Genomic DNA, 20,949 nt, shown 5'->3' with positions numbered 1-20,949 from the left:
AGACTAACAGAGTAAGGCAGAAGAGGAACATTCCCCAGTAGTTACATTAACAGACCCTCCTTTCTCCAATCATGAACCACTGGGGCAAACAGCTGATGTTACCTTAGTCAAAGAACAACCTCCCTGTTACATATTGATATCATCGGCAGCTGCAGAGCTAATGATGTCACTGGTTTTACTACCAACAGCTTTTGTGGAGGTCCATGGCCACACAAAAATGTGACCATTAATAAATTCATTATAGTCGCACCCCAACGTCTTTGATTTTAAATGTTTACGTTTACTCTCATACAACGATACATTGGTATATATATCATCTAACTTCAAAGAATACATTTCCAGCTTAAACTTCGATTTAACTTCATGCATAAGACTGTCGATTTCAGTGGCTAACTCCATTTCAACAGGTCTAAAATAGTCAATGAGCAGCCGAATATAATTAAAGCTTAAGTTAAGATTAAGCTCTTGCCATTTGCAAAGTAAATCAGGAAGATGAGAGCCGTAGGTCGGCATTTTTAAAATACGTAGCCCTCTAGGAATAATTTTAAAGTGCAGGCAGGCTTCCAAATGAAGCCTCTGCCATTGATATTGTTTAAGCTTGAAAAGTCTATTTTCAACGTCTTTTAAAAGTGAATTGAGTCTCATCATTAGCTGGCAAAACAGTCTGCACAAAATCATTACCATCAAAATTCAAGGTGAATAAAGGATTACTGTCCATCTTCACTAAACGGGTAAATCATTCAGTCCAACTTGTGTTATTGTTCAGAGAAGGTATCTACCCAAGCTCAATATCTTTCCCCTTGGCCATGCTCCACCAGGGATAGATCACAATTCACAACATACAAAACAAAGAACTCAGCCCTGGTGAATTAAGATCAGTACATCCACAGACCAGTCAACAAGTAATAAAGAAAAAAAGAAAAATGTACAGACCAAACACAACCATAAAAACAAAGTGTTTATTTTAAAAAGTAAGCGCATGCTAAATATCACTGCACTTCCTCAGACGTAAAAAAAACAAATATATCAGGATGCCTTTATATACATTCAATAAAAAATAATCATATAAAATAATCAGTCAATTAATGTGGTAATTTACGTGCCTTCAATAATAATCTTAAAGTTGCAGCTTCATTCAACCCAGGTGTCCTATATGCTTGCAAGGTTGTAATCCATCTTAGCTCAGCCTTTTCTACCCTATTCCCAATATCTTCACCTCTAATATGCACAGCAAATATCTGTAACATTAAAAAACTAAAAGTGTGCCCTTCAAAAGACACCACATGTCTATAGAGGGGACTAGTAGCATCTTGATTCCCAGTATATCCAACATGTTCTAGCACATGCTCCCTTAATGTCCTATTTGTCTTCCCTACATAGAAACATGTACATTGGTTACAGTGTGCTAGATTTACCAAATTGCTACTATTGCAATCTGCACGTAACTTAGCAGTATACGTACCTACAACCATTCTTAGGGTGTTTAAATGACCTTACAGAACATCCAGCTCCCATTCCACTGGAATGTACAGGCCAGCTGGGTCGCTGGTCATGGTCCTGAAGAAGGAGGAGCAAAAAAAAAAGACTAGAGGAACTGCCACAGGTATACGGCCAGCCAGACACAATAAATCAAAGTATATTTTCTAGGTCTCCAATACCATTTGAAATAGTCTCTCATCTTATGAGTGTCTCAAAATTAGATTTCCCGTACAGATTTAGTAGAGGATAGACTACCATTAGTGTCTAAAGGAAAGATTTCAGAAGAGTAGGAAAATTTTTCCCCCTCATTCTCAGGAGTTATAATCCCTCCCTGAGGGCTATTAACTCTTTCTCTTGATGGACGGGTCTGAATATACTGAGGACTGATTTGACTGCAGGCTCATCAGGCTATTAAGGAATCCCTGAACAAAGGAGATCCATTTCTGAGAAATAGTCTGAGAGTAGGGGGATGAATTTGGTCCTACATATTGCCTGAGGCCCATGCAACTGCAGGGAGATGGGGATGGGTAACCAATGTCTGAGCTTCTTAGCACTTTTATGCCAGGCTTCTGCTTTGGAGGGCAGAAACATAAGACATCCTCCATGACTAGAATTGTAGGTACACTGTCTACTCCTTCTAAGGTGAAGAAATCTGCTTCAGCAACATGCACCTAAGGCAAGATGGTTGTCCCAACCTCAACACAAGGGCTGGGTGGGACATGACTTGATCCACAGGCATAATAGTCCCCAAAGTGGTTTTGCTTGAGGCACTGGATCCTTAAGACATAAGGGCTAAGTGCTACTAAAATACCTCACCAGGACTGACATCCTTGAGCTCAGCAGAGATGTTTGACACCATTGTCTCATCACCCAGGTCTCTTACTGCCTTCCTCCTTAGATTGCTTTTCTAATCACTTCTTACAAAAGACACCTGAAGTTAGGGATAAACTGGAAGATTTCATGATGCAAAGACTCATTGCCTCAATTCTCTTCTAGTCTAAACAGGTCTGCAAGGAATGTTCTATTCTCTTAACCCGCTTTGGTATAAATCCTTCACAGAGTGTATAACTGTCAGTGTCATGCGCTGGGCCTAAACAAAATATACAAACTCTGATACTCTCTCAGTTGGATTTGTTTACCATGAAAGTATGTGTCTTCTTTTAATTTCCCATGTATTTTGGGTTTCTAATATCATGATGGGAATGGACCCCATTCCTGTCAAAATATGACTAAATTTCATGAAATTAGTATTGTTTCACTCGTTGTTAGCCAGAAGTGCTATTTGCAGCACCCGCATTGTGCCCAGTAATGACTCCTTCTGCAATTCACATGGAGTTACATGTATCGGTAACATATCTAAGTACAACTGTAAATTCTTCTTCTTTATAATACCTGTTGCTCCTACTACTACTGGAACTGTCTGGGTATCTTTCTTTCACATTGTCCTCATTTCTGCCTGCAAATCCTGGTATTTTATGACTTTGTGTCTCTCTATACATAAGACACTGTAGTCACGGGGGGTAGGAATTTCAATGATCAGTGCTACTTTTGTCTTCTTTTCATGAACTACTATATCTGGTTTTCTCACATCTATTTTTTGAACTGTTGATTAAGTGATATAAGCTTCATCATTTTCTGTAATGCTTTCTGGCTCATGTTTCCAGTGTTCTTCAGCTACTTCAATATTATAATGTTTGCACAATCCCCAGTGCAACAGCCTTGCCACATTAGTATGCCTTTCAGTATACAGTCCTTCTGCCATTAGTATGTCACAACCAGCAACAAGGTGTGGAACTGTTTCCAATTCTGTTTTACAAAACCTACATTTGTCTGTTTCTCCCACATGTTCGATGGAGTTTGTAAACCAACGCATTTGTAGTGCACTATCCTGGGCCGCCAATATCAAACTTTCGCCTTTTGATTTAAATTCACTTCTCCTTAACCATGCCTGCATTAAATCCTGATCAACATGAAGTTGTTCCAAGAGTTTTCTACATTTGCAACTATATTTATGCATTTTCCACATTTCTTGCCTTCTCATCTGATCCTTCACCTTATGTTCTCTCTTTTGTTTTTTGGCACATTTAGTAGCTACCTGACTTCTATACACTTCTGGTATGATTTCCATTCCCACTTGATGCCAATATGCTTCTGCTAAACTAAGTAGGGAAATCATCTTAGACTTATTTTCCTTATGTTTCAAAACTTTCACTACGTTTGGGTCTTGTGAGGTTAGCAGATATGTATGCAGTCCCACGACTGCAGATCTATGCATGTAATCAATTTTGAGGAGGCCTATACCTCCTTCAGAACGGGAAATATATAATCTTGGTATACATTGATTTTTATAAATCATTCGATGAGCATGAAGCATCCCTCTTGTTTTCCCATCCACCCTATCCAACACTTTTTGGAGCCAGTCAATCACTCCAAAACCGTGAGTTAGGACAGGAAGAGCAAATCGATTTATAGCTTGGACTTTGCTCCAGATGTCAACACTGTTTTCAGTATTAATTTTAGTCTTATAAAATATTCCTTATTAAGTTTTATTCGTCGCATTTGTTCATGTTTTATTGTTGATCCTTCATCAATTCCCAAATATTTATATACTCCCTCTTGCTCAAGTTCTTTTATATCCCATTCTTGTCCCAAATTATGTTTTCCTTGGTGCTACAGCTTTCCTGCTTTAAAGGTTACTTTTGCACATTTAGCAAGACCAAGTGACATTCTTATTCCATCTGAAAAAGTTTTGAGCACTTGCAGTTGTACTTTCAGTTCTTCATCTGATGAACTATGCAGTTTTAACTCAACTACAAAAAGAAGATGAGAAGTCTTTATACTTTGTTGTTTTCTGGAAGGCAAACTGTAGCCATGACATAATCTGTTAAGTAGACAGCTTAATGTGTTAAGGGCAAGACAAAAGGTTAGCGGTGACAGAAAGTCATCATGGAATAACCCCCCCCCTTTGAATTTTTATCCCTGGAATAATAATTTGTCCTTTACCGTGGCTTAACTGCAAAGTGCTTTGCCACTGTTTCATGGTTGCTGTAATGTAATCGATCAGTGTAAGGTGTATCTTATACATTTTTAAGCACTCTTATCCATGAATGTGGAATGCTGTCAAATGCTTTTTTATAGTCTTTTCATGCCATGCTTATATTCTTCCCCTTTTTACACTTCTCCATTATGACTTTAACAACAAATGAGACTTTGTTCCATACAACTTTCTTTTATTCTCCTTTTGTTCTATTGCCATGATTGAGTTTCCTTCTAAATGATTATAATCTCTGCTGACATCAATTCCAGTGCATAGTTTATACGTTGTCGGATGGAAGGTTATTGGTTTATAGTTTTTAGGATAGCATGCAGGTTCACTCTTAAGTAGGAGTATTGTTTTTCCTGTTGTTAACCAGGCTGGTTTCTGTTCTGGGTGTGCATATAAATAGTTCTTACTCCAGGCTAAATCTTCATGTAAAGATGTTAATACTTTTAGTCAGACGTTAGGTACTGCATCTGGGCCTTAGGTTTTCCAATTAGGAGCTTTTCTTAACTTTGTTTCAATCTCTCTGGCCATTATTTCATCCCATTTCATATTCCGTACATTTGAACTTCTTATTCTTTCTTTTACTTCTTCTATCCATTCAGCATGTTTGTTATGTTCCACGGGATTGTCATATATATTTCTCTAAAATACATATATTTCTTCTTTCTTTGGTGGTGTTTGAATTCCTTTTGCCTTTTTTTCCCAGTTCTCTATAGAACTTTTTGGATCATCAATAAATTGCTTATTTTGTAGTTTTCCTTTATATTTATTGCATATCTTCAAAGTTTTCCTGCCTGTGCTATTTTAGTTTATTATTTGCAATGGTGCATAACACAGCATGATCTGGTCTGATACTGCACATTGCATTTATCATGTCTATTTTTCTGAGTATTTTTGTCGTTCTGTTCTCTATTCTATACTCTTCTAACAGTGACATTTCTTGTCTGAATTGGTTTAAAGTTTTCTCTGTTTGATACTTCTGTGATGGCATTTGATTTCCCCTCTTCCTTTCCCTTACTGCCCTTTGTTTTTGTGGTAAGACTATATTTTTATTAATTCAGCCACACAGTAATATATCCCATTTACTTCTGTTATATTGCATGAATCTCTATGAACAGTCCTAATTACTGTGTTCATTTGTTTTATCAAACTTCTAACTTTTTGGGTTTTATTGACTTTCTGTAGTCTATTTCTTTCATTGATCTTAATATGTCTGCCCATCTCTATTAAATCAAGCAACTCTTCTTTTAGATCATTTTCTTCTAAACTGAGAGCCCATTCTTTGTTCTCCATTTCCTGTGGGCATTCTACAGAAAGTAACAGAGCATCTTCTGTGCCACATTTTCTTCAGTTACATCCTGTGTCAATCCACTGCTCTTTCATATGGGAACTCACTGGCCTATTCCACAACATTGATTTCATCAGTGTTGCCACAGTTTCCTGCTCCTTCCCTTGCTGTGCAAGTGCAACTGAAGATTTGTACTGATTTCCCTTTTTTTTTTTTTTTTTGCACTGTAAAAAATTTCCATGTTTTGATGCCTTTGCCTGTATTTCTCTTCAAATATCTTTGGTGCTGCTCTTTTTTGCATTGATTAGATTTGCTTTCTCCTTTGCATTAATATTGCACTATATTAAATATCTTTTTCTTTCCCATGTCCATATTTCTTCTTCAGATATCTCCTGCTCCTCCTGTTTCTCCTTACTTGGGGGACTCATTGTTCAATCATGCTGTGATATAACCTGTGTTAGACATTCTAAACTAAATCCCTCACTTTGAAGATATTCCATAACTTCAACTTCTATTTTTGTAACTTCTATTTTACTAATCTTCGGTTCTACATTCCCTCTTTGTGATGTTATTTTTTTGTATTGCTGAATTTTCCATATATGGATGCCTTTGCCTGTCTTTTTCTTTGAATATCTTTCGGGCTGCCTTTTTTATACTGATTAATTTGGCGTTCTCCTTTACAAAATTATTGCGCCATTTTGGATCTCTCTTTCTTTCCCATGTTCGTATTTCTTTTTTATACCTTTCAAAAGTCTCTAGATTTTGTTCTTTATATTTTTGCACTTCCTCAGTCGTTTCTTTTTCCCAAACGGCTGAAGGTTTCTTGGACTATATAATGTTTTTCATAAATCTCTTGTATTAATGAACAGAAATTTTTATTTGAAGCTTCTGGCAGTTTTTCTTGTGGAAGTATTTTTCTTTAACCATATTTCTTTCTTACTCTTTTGTATACCTTCTGCCTGGAAATTCTTGGCTTCGTGCATAACAGTAGCAATATATAATTTCTTTCTTATCCTCAGTAGTCCACTCTATTGTCTTTATGGCTCTTCTTTGGTCTATCAGTTTTTGTGATTTTTGTGGACTGTTACTTCCTTCTACAACGAGCAGGGGGGGCACCTTCCCCTTTGGCCAGGCCTAGCCCCACTGTAGGAATGTTTCCATGTCTTCAGGATAATACACTGTTATTTTTGTTCCAGTTCTGGCACCAGTATGCCTACCAGGATTGGTTTGAGCATGTCTTAAGATAGCTATTCCAAGAATTTGACCATTCTAAGCTGCACAAAATTAACTACCATTAACAAAATACTGTTTTCAATAACAAAACAATTTCCCCAACAGGATACTTAATCTGTCTGAGCTCCACAGCAGGCCAAACAAAACATCTAAACATTATGGTATTAAAGTAGCTGAAAAACAATGGAAACACGAGCCATAATGCATCACAGAAAATGATGAAGTCTACATCACATGGGATCATCCATTGCCAACTGTTCAAAAGACAGATGTTAGAAAACCGGATACAGTGAACCAAGAAAATAAGACAAAAGTAGCATTGATCACCAGAATTGTCACACCCAGTGACTACAGTGTCCTGCATACAGAGAGAGACAAAGTCATAAAATATCAGCATTTGCAAGCAGAAACTAGAGCAATATGGAAGAAAGATATCCAGATAGTTCCAATAGTAGTAAGAGCAATGGGTCTTATAAAAAAAGAGTCTATAATTGTATTTAGATATGATACCAATACACGTAACGCCATACAAATTACAGAAGGAGTCATTACTGGGCACATTGCGGGTGCTGCGAAGAGCACTTTTGGCTGATATCAAAGAGTGAAACAATACTAATTTCATGAGCTTTAATCATACTTTGACTTAGGAATGGGGTCCAATAGGCTATACAAAAAGCAATGTCAAAGGCAGTGAAGGTCCCAGTAAAGTAAAAATTCCATAAAACAAAAATAACAATCCAGGATCAAACGTAGCTTCAGATAAAAGCAGAGTTTAATAAAAGGTTAGCACTTTCATGCCTCTCACTTGGCACTTCATCAGACAAAATACAAAAAACGCATACATTATATATAATACAATCAATTATCCAATTAATGAAACAATTTGCATTCCTTCAGAAGGAGTTTTAAAGGCACATAGCCATTTAAACCTGGACTTTTATGTACATGTAGCTTAATAATCCATTTAGTTTCAGCTTTTTCAACATTATTATTCAAATCACCTCCCCTCTTATTTACACTCACACACTGTAATACCAAAAAATTAAAAGAATGATCATTAAAAACTTGAATGTGCCTATACAAAGGACTGGTGATATCTTTATTTGTAATATAACCAATATGTTCTAACAACTGCTCCCTCAAAGTCCTAATAGTTTTTCCAACATAAAAACTACTACATTTACTACAGATAGCGATGTAAACAATATTCTTACTACTACAGTCTGCATAAAATTTGGGTATAAATGCAAGATCATTAGCTGGCTGTCTAAATACTTTAATTTCTGAAATACAGGAACAAGCTGTACATTTTCTAAATGCAAATGCACCTTTTCTAACTGAAAGACGCTCCTGCCTTTTATTTTTACCATAACAAAGTTGTCTCTTTAGAGATATCCCATTCCTAAAAGAAAAGCATGGTACATCTCCAACAATATCAGATATTTGATCATCTGAGGCAAGTATAGACCAATTTCTCCATATTATATACCATACCAACATCACTTGTGAAAGTAATAACTGGTCTAACATATTTATTATACCCATTTCCTCCTCTTATATGTATATCTTTAGTCTCTGAAAAGTAAGGTTTAGCCAAACTATATCTAGCTTCCTTTACCTCTTTATCAGCCAAATCAAAATCCTTAGTAGAATAACCACGGGTTAGCAACTCCAGCTTAAACATACCAAGTGCAAGATGTAAATCCTCATAACTAGTATGCAATCTTGAAGTCCTAAAGGCTGGATTCTTAGCTATATTCTTAAAAACATACCCTGGATGCATACTAGTGCGATGCAACAGTGTATTCTTGCTACATGGCTTCCTATCAACAGATGTTTGTAACATCCCTCTGCCACCTTTGTAAAGGTGAACATCTAAGAAATCAATACATTCAAAGTGCGCATTCTTAGTAAACCTTAAATACTCAGTAGTTGACTCAAGGTATGCTACAAATAAATCCAGTTTGGACATAGTACCATCCCACAGAAAGAATATGTCATCCACAAATCTTCTGAAGAATTTCAAATGTTGTGAAAAATTACATGGAACTAACACATTTTCATCTTCCCAATTAGTCATAACTAGGTTGGTGTAACTATTGGCACAAGAAGTGCCCATAGCTATGCCAACCTTCTGTAAATAAATAAATAAATAAATGCAGTCATTAAACATAAAACATTATTTTCAAGAATAAGATCCAGGAGCGCACAGATCAAAAACATCATATCATTAGAATAATCGCTATGTCTATGCAGAAAAAGCCTTACTGCTTCAACCCCTGCTGTATTAGCTATCACTGTAAAAAGTATACTCACATCCAGTGTAACAAGTATACAATTAGATACATCATATGTACAATAAAACTCAAATAAATCTGTTAAAAAATGCTGAGTGCCCTTCAGAACCATATATACACCATTAACTAGTGCCCTCAGTTTATGCTCAGCAAATATGGACAAAGGCTCAGTTAGCCAACCATTCCCAGATACTATTGGTCAAAGGTAGGGAGCTATAGTATTCTTATGGATCTTAGATAATCCATGAATCATTGGTATGAGTGGAACAAGCACTTAAAGGCACATAAAAGTCCAGGTTTAAATGGCTATGTGCCTTTAAAACCCCTTCTGAAGGAACGCAAATTGTTTCTTTAATTGGATAATTGATTGTATTATATATAATGTATGCATTTTTTGTATTTTGCTTGATGGAGTGCCGAGTGAGAGGCATGAAAGCGCTAACCTTTTATTAAACTCTGCTTTTATCTGACACTGTGTTTGGTCCTGCATTGAAATTTTTGCTTTACGGAATTTTTGCCTTACTGGGACCTTCACTGCCTTTGACATTGCTTTTTGTCTAGCCTTTTACATATTTTTCACTGTTCTTAGCAAGCATGGCTAAAGGTTTTGAGGTGGAATTGGATTATATACCTGTGACTAATGAAAGAAGTGATTCTAGGAGCATGTTTCATCATTTGGTACAGGTTAGACAGAATCCTTTATTCTCTTTGAGACTGGGTAATGTTGAAGTATATGAAGAGACGAACTTACCGGAAACTGAATTTTTCACTAACAAACTTAAGGACATTGAGAATAAGCTGTACAGCTTAAAATGTTACCAATGTTAATGGTTACATCTAGAAGCCTGCCTGCATTTCAAGGTAGTCCCTAGAGGGCTACGGGTTTTGAGGATGCCAAAGCAGGGTGCTGCTTTTCCTGACCTTTTGCACAAGTGGCAGGAAATGAATATCGAACTTAGTTTTAACTACATGCGTCTGCAAATCAACTTCTTTAAACCTATGAAGAGGAGTTGCTTAGGGAGGTTGATAACCTCATTAAAGAAGTAAACTCTAAGACTGCTTCGGATGTCCATAGGCTATGGCTTGATGAGATATTTACTAATATTTCCATTTATGAGAATAAGCTTAGAGCTGTGAAGTGTAAGAAGTTGAATTGAAACTACAATGATTTCTGTAAAGGCCAATAGTAATCATACATCTACTATTGAGAGTCACAATGTGATTTAAGGCACCAGTATAGTGAATAACAGTGCTCCTCTGAGTACTCCACGAGTGGATGAAAGACACTCTTCCTCATTGACTGAGAATGGATTTGCTTGTCAATCATCCAGTGATGCTGGGGCATCAACTTCTTCTGGAACAGAGCGTACATCCTCTGATGATGAGAGCAAATGGCAGGGAGTGAAGCGGAAGCTAACGGCTACGACTTAAGTGCCTAATGTTCCTTTTCCAGCTCTACCGGCTCCAATAAAGGATATTTATGTGTGCGGCGACAAGAAAAAGTGAAACTGCCAGTTGAGACAGAACTAATCAAGAAACCTGCATGGAAATAGTTGAAAGTACATTAGTTTTTAACCTGTCATAATTTCAGCTTACAGCTGAACAGGTTAGTGTTTTAAACTGAAGGTTATCTTTTATCCCAGCTAGTAGAATGGAGTTTTCAGAGATTATGTCACAATTAAAACTTTTTGCACGTAATATTATGTTAAAAACAATTTTTCCAGTAGATAATGACTTTGTTTCTAAGTTTAGGAAACCTAGTGTTTGCTGTCCACAGTTTACAGCATTCATTGAGTTGTTTTTGAACAAATGTGAACGTGACTTGTTTAATCTATGGTCAAAACATAATAATAATAATTAATTTAACTTGACTCGTGCACAAATTGATGCTTTAAACTCTTCAAAGAACAATATGGACATTTCTGCGGTGGTGGTGCAGCGGTAGCGTTGTTGCCTCACAGTAAGACGTTGTCCTGTTCGATTCTCAGCTAGAGTGTCTTCTGTGTGGAGACATGCGTTAATGGGCGTACCTTCGTTGGAGGTTGTACGTCAGGGCAGGCAACTCAGCAAGTAAAAATCTGCTGCCAATCATTAGCGGACCGAAGTTCAGCTGTGGCGACCCCTAACCGGTAAAAGCCGAAAGACACAACAACATTAGACCTGCTGATAAAGGTGGAGGGATTGTCATATTTGACAAAATTAAGTATAATGAGAAAATGTTGAATATGCTTTCTGATGATAATGCATATGTTAAGATGAATTCTGGCTCTATCAGTAGGTTGGTTCAATATGTTTGTGATGAACTATATGATTTACTTATGAACAGATTGATAGATTTAGAGCTTTATAATTATTTTTTAGTTGAATTTCCACTCATACCTATGATTCATGGATTACCTAAGATCCATAAGAAGGTTTTGACTGCTTTCTCATGGCCAGATTTGGAACATACTCACAATGTAGCCTTTCAATTAACAGATCCTGCTGTGGAATACCAGTCCAGTTACTTATTCCTTGCAGTTTCTTGGTACAGCAGAAATTCTCAAAATTTTCCCTAAGTGCTTTTTCCTCTATCTCTACCATTTTTTGAAACATCTCTTTTTGAACAGTCTCATACTCAGCCAGTCTTTTCTTCATTTCAACATCTGATTTTTACAGTTTTATCAGCTCATCTAAGCCCTTTTGTTATTTGAGTTGATATACTCCTTCACTGTTTTGTTTATTTTAATCTGTTCTGAGCACATTGACTTATTTTTTCCTCTAGATTACTGGAAGCCACATCTTTCACCAAAGTTGGAGATTGAACATTTTTGCTGAACAGTTGCACAATTCTTTCTAGTCAGTGTTTTCTCTTCACATTTCCTTGTTGATTTTCTTTCAGGCACTCTTCTTCTTTGCTGGAACCCAGGCAGTGCATTTACTAGCCAGTAACCAAATTTACTAAAAGTGACAAGAGTTCAAGGCCCTTGTCTTTCAATTTCTTTTTTCACACTGGGAGAGAAGTTAAGCTATTAATCAGTGTGTAGCCATCTTAGGAAGTCTGAAAAGGGTACTTTTTATTATTGGTTCATACATTTAGTTTCACAGTTAACTGAAAAAAATGTTCAAAGCTACAAATTTAGAACACACACTAACAAACTTTGCTATAATAAAGAAGAAATGTAATATAAAACAATCAGGAAGTTGAATCAAAGAACACATGCATGTATGCATGGTCCTAGAAATACTAACAGGGGGCCCATGTTTTAAAAACAGCCTGGGGCCCAAGGTACATTTTATCCACCACTGTCCATATGCATTTTCAGTCAATGTAAGTTTCAATACATTTTCAATGATTGCAAGTTTCAAAGCAATTTCACTGAATATATGTTTAAAATGAAGAGATGTTTACTGATGCTAAGCCTAATTTCAACATGAGACTGTTTTGTTGAGCAAATGGCCATCAGTATTGTGCTGTTAGATTTGAAATAAAATTTGTAAATTAAATTAATATCTCTGTAATCACTGTAAAAGTAAAGAAGAAAATATAGTATGCATGCTGACAGATATGAGCAGTATTTATGGTAACTGGGAAGAGTCAGCAAAGTAATGGGAAACGAATGGTGTAGCACATTGTGGAATGGCTCGGGGGGTGGGGGCTTGTCCATTACCCTGCTTACAGCCACCTTTTGACCATGATTCAGCTCTGACTAGGGGTATTTTTAACAAAGAAGTTGTCATCTAATTCATTTCAGTGAAACAAATGATCTGGTACTTTTTTCGTCAAAACCCAGCTCCCTGCAAACTGTGTTAAGTCACACTAGACGTTGGCCTCAACATCAGTAATTCCAAGACCCACATTACTGTCATCAGCAGGTAAGCTAACTTCCATCACTAGTGCCTTGCTGATGTCTGACATACATATTCTGAAAATGACCCATCCTAACAGTGAAAACCTAGGCACCTTACTAGTCACTGCCTTCACATTCCACTTCTGTCATGTTTGTTAAATGTTGTTTTTTATTAGGTAAAAAAAACCTTACCCGTTTCACCAGTTTGTGCAGTAATCCATACCCTTTAGTTTGAACCTCCAGTAAGATACAGTGTTAAAGACCTTTTTGACTTGTGGAGACATGTATACTGTGTGCTAACCAGTCTTTTTGTGGTATTACTCTTATTGATACAGATCAGGTTACACTGATGAGACCTCTGCTATTTGAATCCATGCCTGCCAGAAACTTTGTTTTGACTACCTCTGTCAACCTACTGCGGAATTAATTATTTCCATGACAATTGCTGGGATGGAGATAACGCACAAATTACCCATTATAATCAAAATGACTAGTAGGCAGAGTAAAAATATGAATTCCTTAAATCTGCAGTATAAGGAAATGGGGCACAATTTTCAATACCTAATAACAAAGGATTATTGGGCAGCTGTTGAGAAGGGTCCTCTAAATACATGCTTTTCCCTGGTTACTAAATTCGTAGAATTTACAACTAATGACAGACAAGAACAAATGATGGTGCCAATTACCTTTTCCTGTGCATTCTGGAACTGTAATGTGATTTGTTGCAGCTCCTCTTCTTTCAGCTTCAAAGTCACGGCTGATTCCTGCCATCTCTCCTTCCAGTGCTGGGCCACCCGCTGATGCTCTTCCAACATGGAGCTCAGCTGCTCCTCCCTCTGCCTGAACTGAGACTCCAGTTCTTGATTTCGTGCCTTCAGAGTGCTGTTCTCCATTTCTAAAGTCTCCAGTGATGCTCTGTAGAAAAAATAAATAAATATAAATAACAAGAAATGACATACTTGCCTAGTACCAGAAGAATTACCATTAATAAAAGGTATGTTGGTGTTATATGTCTAGAACCATGTGAAGCATTTTTATCTCCCAGCATCAATAAAAATATACCTATAATGCACAGCACTAGGAAACTGTATAGACAACAAATGCACATACTGTTTTATCAAGGAAATTTATAGGAGGAAAAAAAATACTCCATTTAGCGAGAGGGGTCAAGAGACACCAGTAAACAAGAATTGCTGTGAGTTGATATTTTCTGTTTCACTGAGTGAGACATGGGTGTCAAAATATATTACCAACAAAGCCTCTTTTATTCTGTAATTTACAAAATTCTGCATCTTGTAAACTGTCCTCCTCTAAAGCAGTTACTCTGAATCAGAGAAAAACACCTGATAAAGCACTTGAAAAATGATTCCATGAGTTCCTGCTTTAGAGATACAAGTTAATTTGGCCTGGAACAGCAGATACTCATGCAATTAAAACTTGTCTGGTAAATATTTGATATGATTTGCAAAATATTAAAGTGCTTAATGTGATATGTGCTATATATATATATATATATATATATATATATATATATATATATATATATATATATATATATATATATATATATATATATATATATATATACATATATATATATATATATATATATATATATATATATATATACATATATATATATATATATATATATATATATATATATATATATATATACTTCATCTACTCATATATTGTTAATAGTTTTGTTTAAACATGATATAAATGATACTAGCATTCAACAACCTATTTGTACACTAGTACACAGGTCAAGAGTGAAAAGGGTCAGTAGACAAGCCCTCATACCCGGTAACCAAAGTGTAAAATAAAAAAAAGGTACTCCAACTATTCCCTGTACTTCATCTGTATGAAGCAATAGCTGATTGCCACTTAAAAGGCTGCACAAAAGTGAGCTGAAGTAATCCTTTATGCCTAAATCACTAATAGCATAGAGTCCACAAAATACTTTACTTTCAGTAGTAAGGTAACTGACATCTTTACATTTAGATGATTGCTTCTGTTGTGTTATTTCAATATGACATTTTGTCTTATTTATTTTTGTTTCAAATGTTGCTTAACGTAAGATACAACAGATGAGCATCACCACTGTACTCTTCTACTTTAGATGGTTCAGACATGACAAAAATTCAAACAGGGATGCCACTGTTAATAACCAATAATTAGGAAAGTAATAACAAGGTAATTACACAAAGTCAGAAGGAAAGTTGTCCCTGTTATTTACCTGCTCAGTGAATGTCAGGGGAACACCCAAGGACACGTATATATGAGTAAATGACACTGCAGCACGCAGATTAACTGAATTCACTTTCATTTTAGGCACATACCCAGGAGGTAATTACAGTGGCACAGTGGATAAGCATCATTGCCTCACAGAAAGAGATTGCCTGGTACAATTCGTGGGTGGGGCTGCCTTCTGTGTGCAGTCTGCGTGTCCCCCTGCATTTGTGTGGGTTTCCTCCCGGTGCTCCGGGTTTCTCCCACATTCCAAAGACATGCAGTAGGTGGACTGGACACTCTAAAGTGGCCATAGGTGTGAGTGTGCATGTGAGTGTGTGGTATGGAAGAACTACTGCGGCAAGGACAGCCACCCAGCTATGTAAACTTTGTCTCTAGATGATTGTCAATTTGAAGTAACACCCCAACCCCATGTGCAAAAATGTAGAAAATGGTGCTGTGGATGGATAGATAAAGAATTAATGTTTTGTTATAGCAAAAGGTACACATCTGTTTGAAAATAAATTGAAAGCAACAGTACTTTATTTAGGGATAGGACCTGTGAGATCAATGACAATTTCATCTGCAACCCAAATCTGCAGTTTTGAAAACAGAAATAAAAAAAAGACAGCTGTAGGTGACACGTGGGACCTTTTACTGAGTATAATAACCTCTAGTTTACTAGAAGGTCATGGAAAATTCCCATATTCGTGGAACTGCGTCACTAATGATGCAGTCACTGATCTCACAAATGATCACCACTTTGATATATTATCAGTTCTGAATATACTGCAATGATATTTGCTTTTATGTATTACATTTCAACATTTTCCACTTTGTAATATATTACCATACTCTGCTGTTATACGGGAACTCTTCAGGTCTTCAGTATAACATCTTTGGGGAGTTAATGGGTTTTGAAGGGGTGATTTGAATAAACATACTAAGTGAATTCACTTTCAGTAGGTATTCTTCCATTAGGGGTTCAGCTACTTAAGCACTACAGGTCTTCCAAACTTGACAAACAAGATAAAAAATCCTAATTTGGGTAAGGAATTGGTCATTCATTCTTCCTCGGTTATTGTACTGGTCATCCATTCTTCCTCAGATTCTCTGAGTTTCTGTGCCACTTCCACATGTCATCTCCCACATCAACTATGTGCAGAAGCCCTGTTACTGAAATATTTTGCTCTGATTGTCATTTATCCAGCCATAGAGTCATGTGGTAACATGGTATTCAATACTAAAATGATAATAATAAAATGTTTGGCCTCTTCTTCCTGTTGCATAAATTGCTTGTTCTGTGCTTCTTATTAAACTTCAGATTTCAAATACCACTTCTTCTTCTTTCGGCTGCTCCCATTAGGGGGTCGCTACAGAAGATCAACTGTTTCCATTTCTTCCTGTCCTCTGCATCTTGCTCTGTCACACCAGTCACCTGCATGTCCTCTCTCACCACAACCATAAACCTTATCTTAGGCCTCCCTCTTTTCCTGTTACCTGGCAGCTTCATCCTTAACATCTTTTTCTCAATATACTCTGCATTCCTCCTCAGCACATGTCCAAACCAACGTAATCTTGCTTCTCTGGCTTTGTCTCCAAACCTTCCAACCTGGGCTGACCCTCTAATATACTTATTCCTAATCCTGTCCATCCTCGTCACACCCAGTGCAAATCTTAACATCTTCAACTCTGCCACGTCAAGCTCTGACTCCTGCCTTTTTGTCAATGCCACTGTCTCCAACCCATATAACATAGCTGGTCTCACTACCCTCTTGTAGACCTTCCCTTTCACTCTTACTGGTACTCGTCTGTCACAAATCACTCCTGACACTCTTCTCCACCCACTCCATCCTGCCTGTACTCTCTTCTTCACCTCTCTTCCACACTCACCATTACTCTGAACTGTTGATCCCAAGTACTTAAACTCATCCACCTTCCCCACCTCTACTCCCTGCATCCTCACCATTCCTCTATCCTCCCTCTCATTCATACACATATATTCTGTCTTAGCCCTGCTGACCTTCATTCCTCTTCTCTCTACAGCATATCTCCACCTCTCCAGAGTCTCCTCCATCTGCTCCCTACTCTCACTACATATCACAATGTCATCTGCAAACATCATAGTCCACCGGGACTCCTGTTTGATCTCGTCTGTCAACCTGTCCATCACCACTGCAAATAAGAAAGGGCTCAGAGCTGATCCTTGATGTAATCCCACCTCCACCTTAAACGCATCTGTCATTCCCACCACAGACCTCACTGCTGTCACACTACCCTTGTACATATCCTGTACCACTCTTACATACTTCTCTGACACTCCCGACTTCCTCATACAATACCACAACTCCTCTCTAGGCACCATGTTATATGCTTTCTCTAAATCCACAAAGACACAATGCAACTCATTCTGACCTTCTCTGTACTTCTCCATCAACACTCTCAAATACCACTAATGATACTAAATTACTACTCACTTAGACATTGTGTTGGTGTACTAAAAGAAAATTGTCTACCTTGTGCTCCAAACATCTGTCATCTGGGGTCATGACATTAATATAATTTCTGAATGTTTAGATAAACTTTGCTAACTTAACTATGGTTTGTTTCATAGATTTGATAGATATTCCAAGTCTATTAGGTTTTATGACCCTTCATGCCTTACCAACATGCTCCCTCATGCTGCACCTCCTTTCTCAAGGACAGCCATAGCAGTGAATCCTGGAGTAAATTTGTGGGCACCCATCCTATCATGCAGGGGAACTTTATTCCAAACTTTTGGGAGACACTGGCTTATAACCTGTTCCTCTACCCTGCTTTACTTATCTGTTGGTGAAGATTTACATCTCTGCCTGATAACTCAAGCCATGACTTGACTTAAAAGGCTCTTTTGACCAGCTCACCTACCCACTTAAAAAAAAAAAAAACTTCTACAAATATATATATATATATATATATATATATATATATATATATATATATATATATACGTATATATGGTTTTAGTGTTGGTGAAGATAATGGACAACTGGGTCTCTGAAGACACAGCAAGTGAGATAAAGATCTCCTCTCAAAAGTCTAAGTCACTAAATAAAGGGGACAGAGCTTCCAGCCTCTTTGATACCTGATGGACTTTAGGCCTGTGATCTTTTTGGATAGAAACCTTTGGGGTCATTCTAATTATCTGATATGTTTAGTGAGATACATCCCAAAGGGAATACTGTACTTGATAATTGGTATGATCAAAGCGGAGTACAGGAGTGATTACTTATTTAGTCTCTTGACATTCTTTTGACAATTAGCTGTTCTAAACAAAAGGATTTCCTGACAACTGTTGTCATGTGGTTAAAAGAGATGGCGTTATCAACCCAAGTTCACAGGTCCCTAACTAACTTTTTGCTTTGTAATGGTGTGCTGACTATACAGTTTGATGAGGGTACGGGTTTTCTGCCAAAGGTGATAATAATACACTTTTTAACATTTAGCTTGAGACAATGTTTAGTACACAAACAGTTTTTAATGAGGATGATAACGATTATAATGAAAGGCTGAAGTGAAGTAGATTGGGTAATTTTATTTTAGAAATATTTTGAATTCTCATGTATAACATAATTTGTCATTGCCAGCAATTGCTTCGGTAACACCATTGCTGGTGAATATTAACGCATAACATTGCAACACCTTTTTCCAAAAGTGGTTGATTCCATGCAAATGGCCTTTGGCAAGGTGCCACTTCAAAATGGAAGACTCACAACTGTGAACCAAAGAACAATGATCAGTAAAGTATGACTGTTAATATGTTTATACTAAGGCCAAGTCTGCTGTACTTCTCCTTACTCTGAGGTACAACAACCTCATAGTTAGTATCCAAAAATGTTATTGACAATGTCATAAGGAAGGTTAAGCATTTGCTGTTTTGCATGGCCTTCACTTTTCTCAGATTAAAAACCTTTAGCAAATAAGTAAATTTAATGTATACACACACACGCGCGCACATGCACACACACACACACACACACACACACACACACACACACACACACACACACACACACACACACACACATGTTATACACATGTAATGAATCCAATGTGTTTAGCTACTGTGCCTTGTCATTTAGTAATTGTGACCCTTTCTTTATCAATGTTACCATCAAAAACTGCTTCATTCCTTTGTACTTTGTATTACAAGGACATGCTCCTAGGACCAAAAATAAAACTGTTTACGCATACTGCAGTCATTAATGATTCACTATTTCTTGGATTCAAAATAAACACTAAATATTGGCGATTCATTATCACTGTGACACCTTATAAAACACTACTTTAATTTCTTTATGACAAAGGATACACTATGGGCATTTCTGAGGTTAGTAAAATATGATAGAAAATCTGCACCCCATTTTTTATCTACAGCTTATCATTTGACAAAGAGAGGAAATACCCTTAAAATGGACACTAATGCTAGGTAATACCTTTAAACACTAGAAAGAAGCATTATATTCAAAACCAGTTTAAGCCTAGGCAATTTTATGTGAACTCTTCCTAGTTTATACTGATACGCAAGTGGCAAGACAAAGGCACTGCTTTCACAGGATTTTGATGGAGGAGAATACTCTATATGCTTTTAAATTTACAAGCTAAGTAGAGCCAAGGCCAGATACTCCACTATCAAGAAAGAATGCCTAGTGAGCAAGAGAGCATTTTTGCCACTAAAGTACTATATCTTGAGCAGGACTTTACATTGGCAAGAGATCATGACTCCCCACCATCATGGCTACAAAAGCAATGGAATGGGAATACTAAACTATGTTGATCAAGGCTTTAATTACGACCCTCTAGATTCACTGTAAAACATTGGTTAGGCATGACCCACCATAATGTAAATAGCTCTACCAGGATCTAATAAGCTGGGGGGGCAGTGTAGCATAGTGTGGCAGGTAGTACGTGTATCGGAAAAGATATAATGTACGTCAAATTGTAAATAGTGTTGTGACATCTGTTAAAATGATGTCTGGTACAGAATGATATAAATACTACTGTACAGAAATGTTTTGTTCTTTAAGAAAAAAAATGTATGTATCCATGTTTGTATATATATTAGGTTAGAAGTTTCCTCAAACAGTACTGTTAACAAACAGTTACCTGGATATTGGCTTGGAAATCAGAGGAGTTAGCCTTTCAATGCTGGGGGAGTTTTTTGCCTGGTACAGCGAGTGGTTCTAGGAAGTGTGGTACAGAAGATGAGACAATCTAATGAAACCAGAGACAATATGCAGATATTCAGGCTAAAAATCCAGTCAGGAAGAATCTTAGTGATTTTATTTCTGTATTAAACCTGAACTTGATATGGTATGAGACACTGCAGAATTTTTGTGTTATTTTTGCTTCTCTTCCCCTGTTTCTTAAATCTAATCCAAACTTTCCAACCTTTAAAACATCCTTACAAGCATACCTCTCCTCTAAGTAGATATGCAATGATACCTTACCTTCTACTTCTAAGATCTGACCACTTCTATGTCCACATCTCCTCTTTCTATCTTC

At 36.9% G+C, this 20,949-nt stretch overlaps 1 protein-coding gene across 1 annotated transcript in view; it reads right to left on the bottom strand.

Annotated features, from left to right (window-relative positions):
• LOC122806067 (GRIP and coiled-coil domain-containing protein 2-like) overlaps positions 1-20,949 on the bottom strand; it is a 1,105,805-nt gene that overhangs the window by 449,189 nt on the left and 635,667 nt on the right. The window contains exon 12 of the mRNA XM_044076306.1: positions 13,857-14,085. Coding sequence (XP_043932241.1) covers positions 13,857-14,085 — 229 coding nt within the window. The remainder of the gene's footprint in view (positions 1-13,856; positions 14,086-20,949) is intronic.

Source organism: Protopterus annectens, chromosome 7.part0, assembly GCF_019279795.1.
Source record: "Protopterus annectens isolate FY-2018-M chromosome 7.part0, PAN1.0, whole genome shotgun sequence".
Lineage (NCBI taxonomy): Eukaryota > Metazoa > Chordata > Ceratodontiformes > Protopteridae > Protopterus > Protopterus annectens.
Note: the sequence above shows the minus strand (reverse complement) of the source record. Positions and strands in the feature narration are given on the sequence as shown.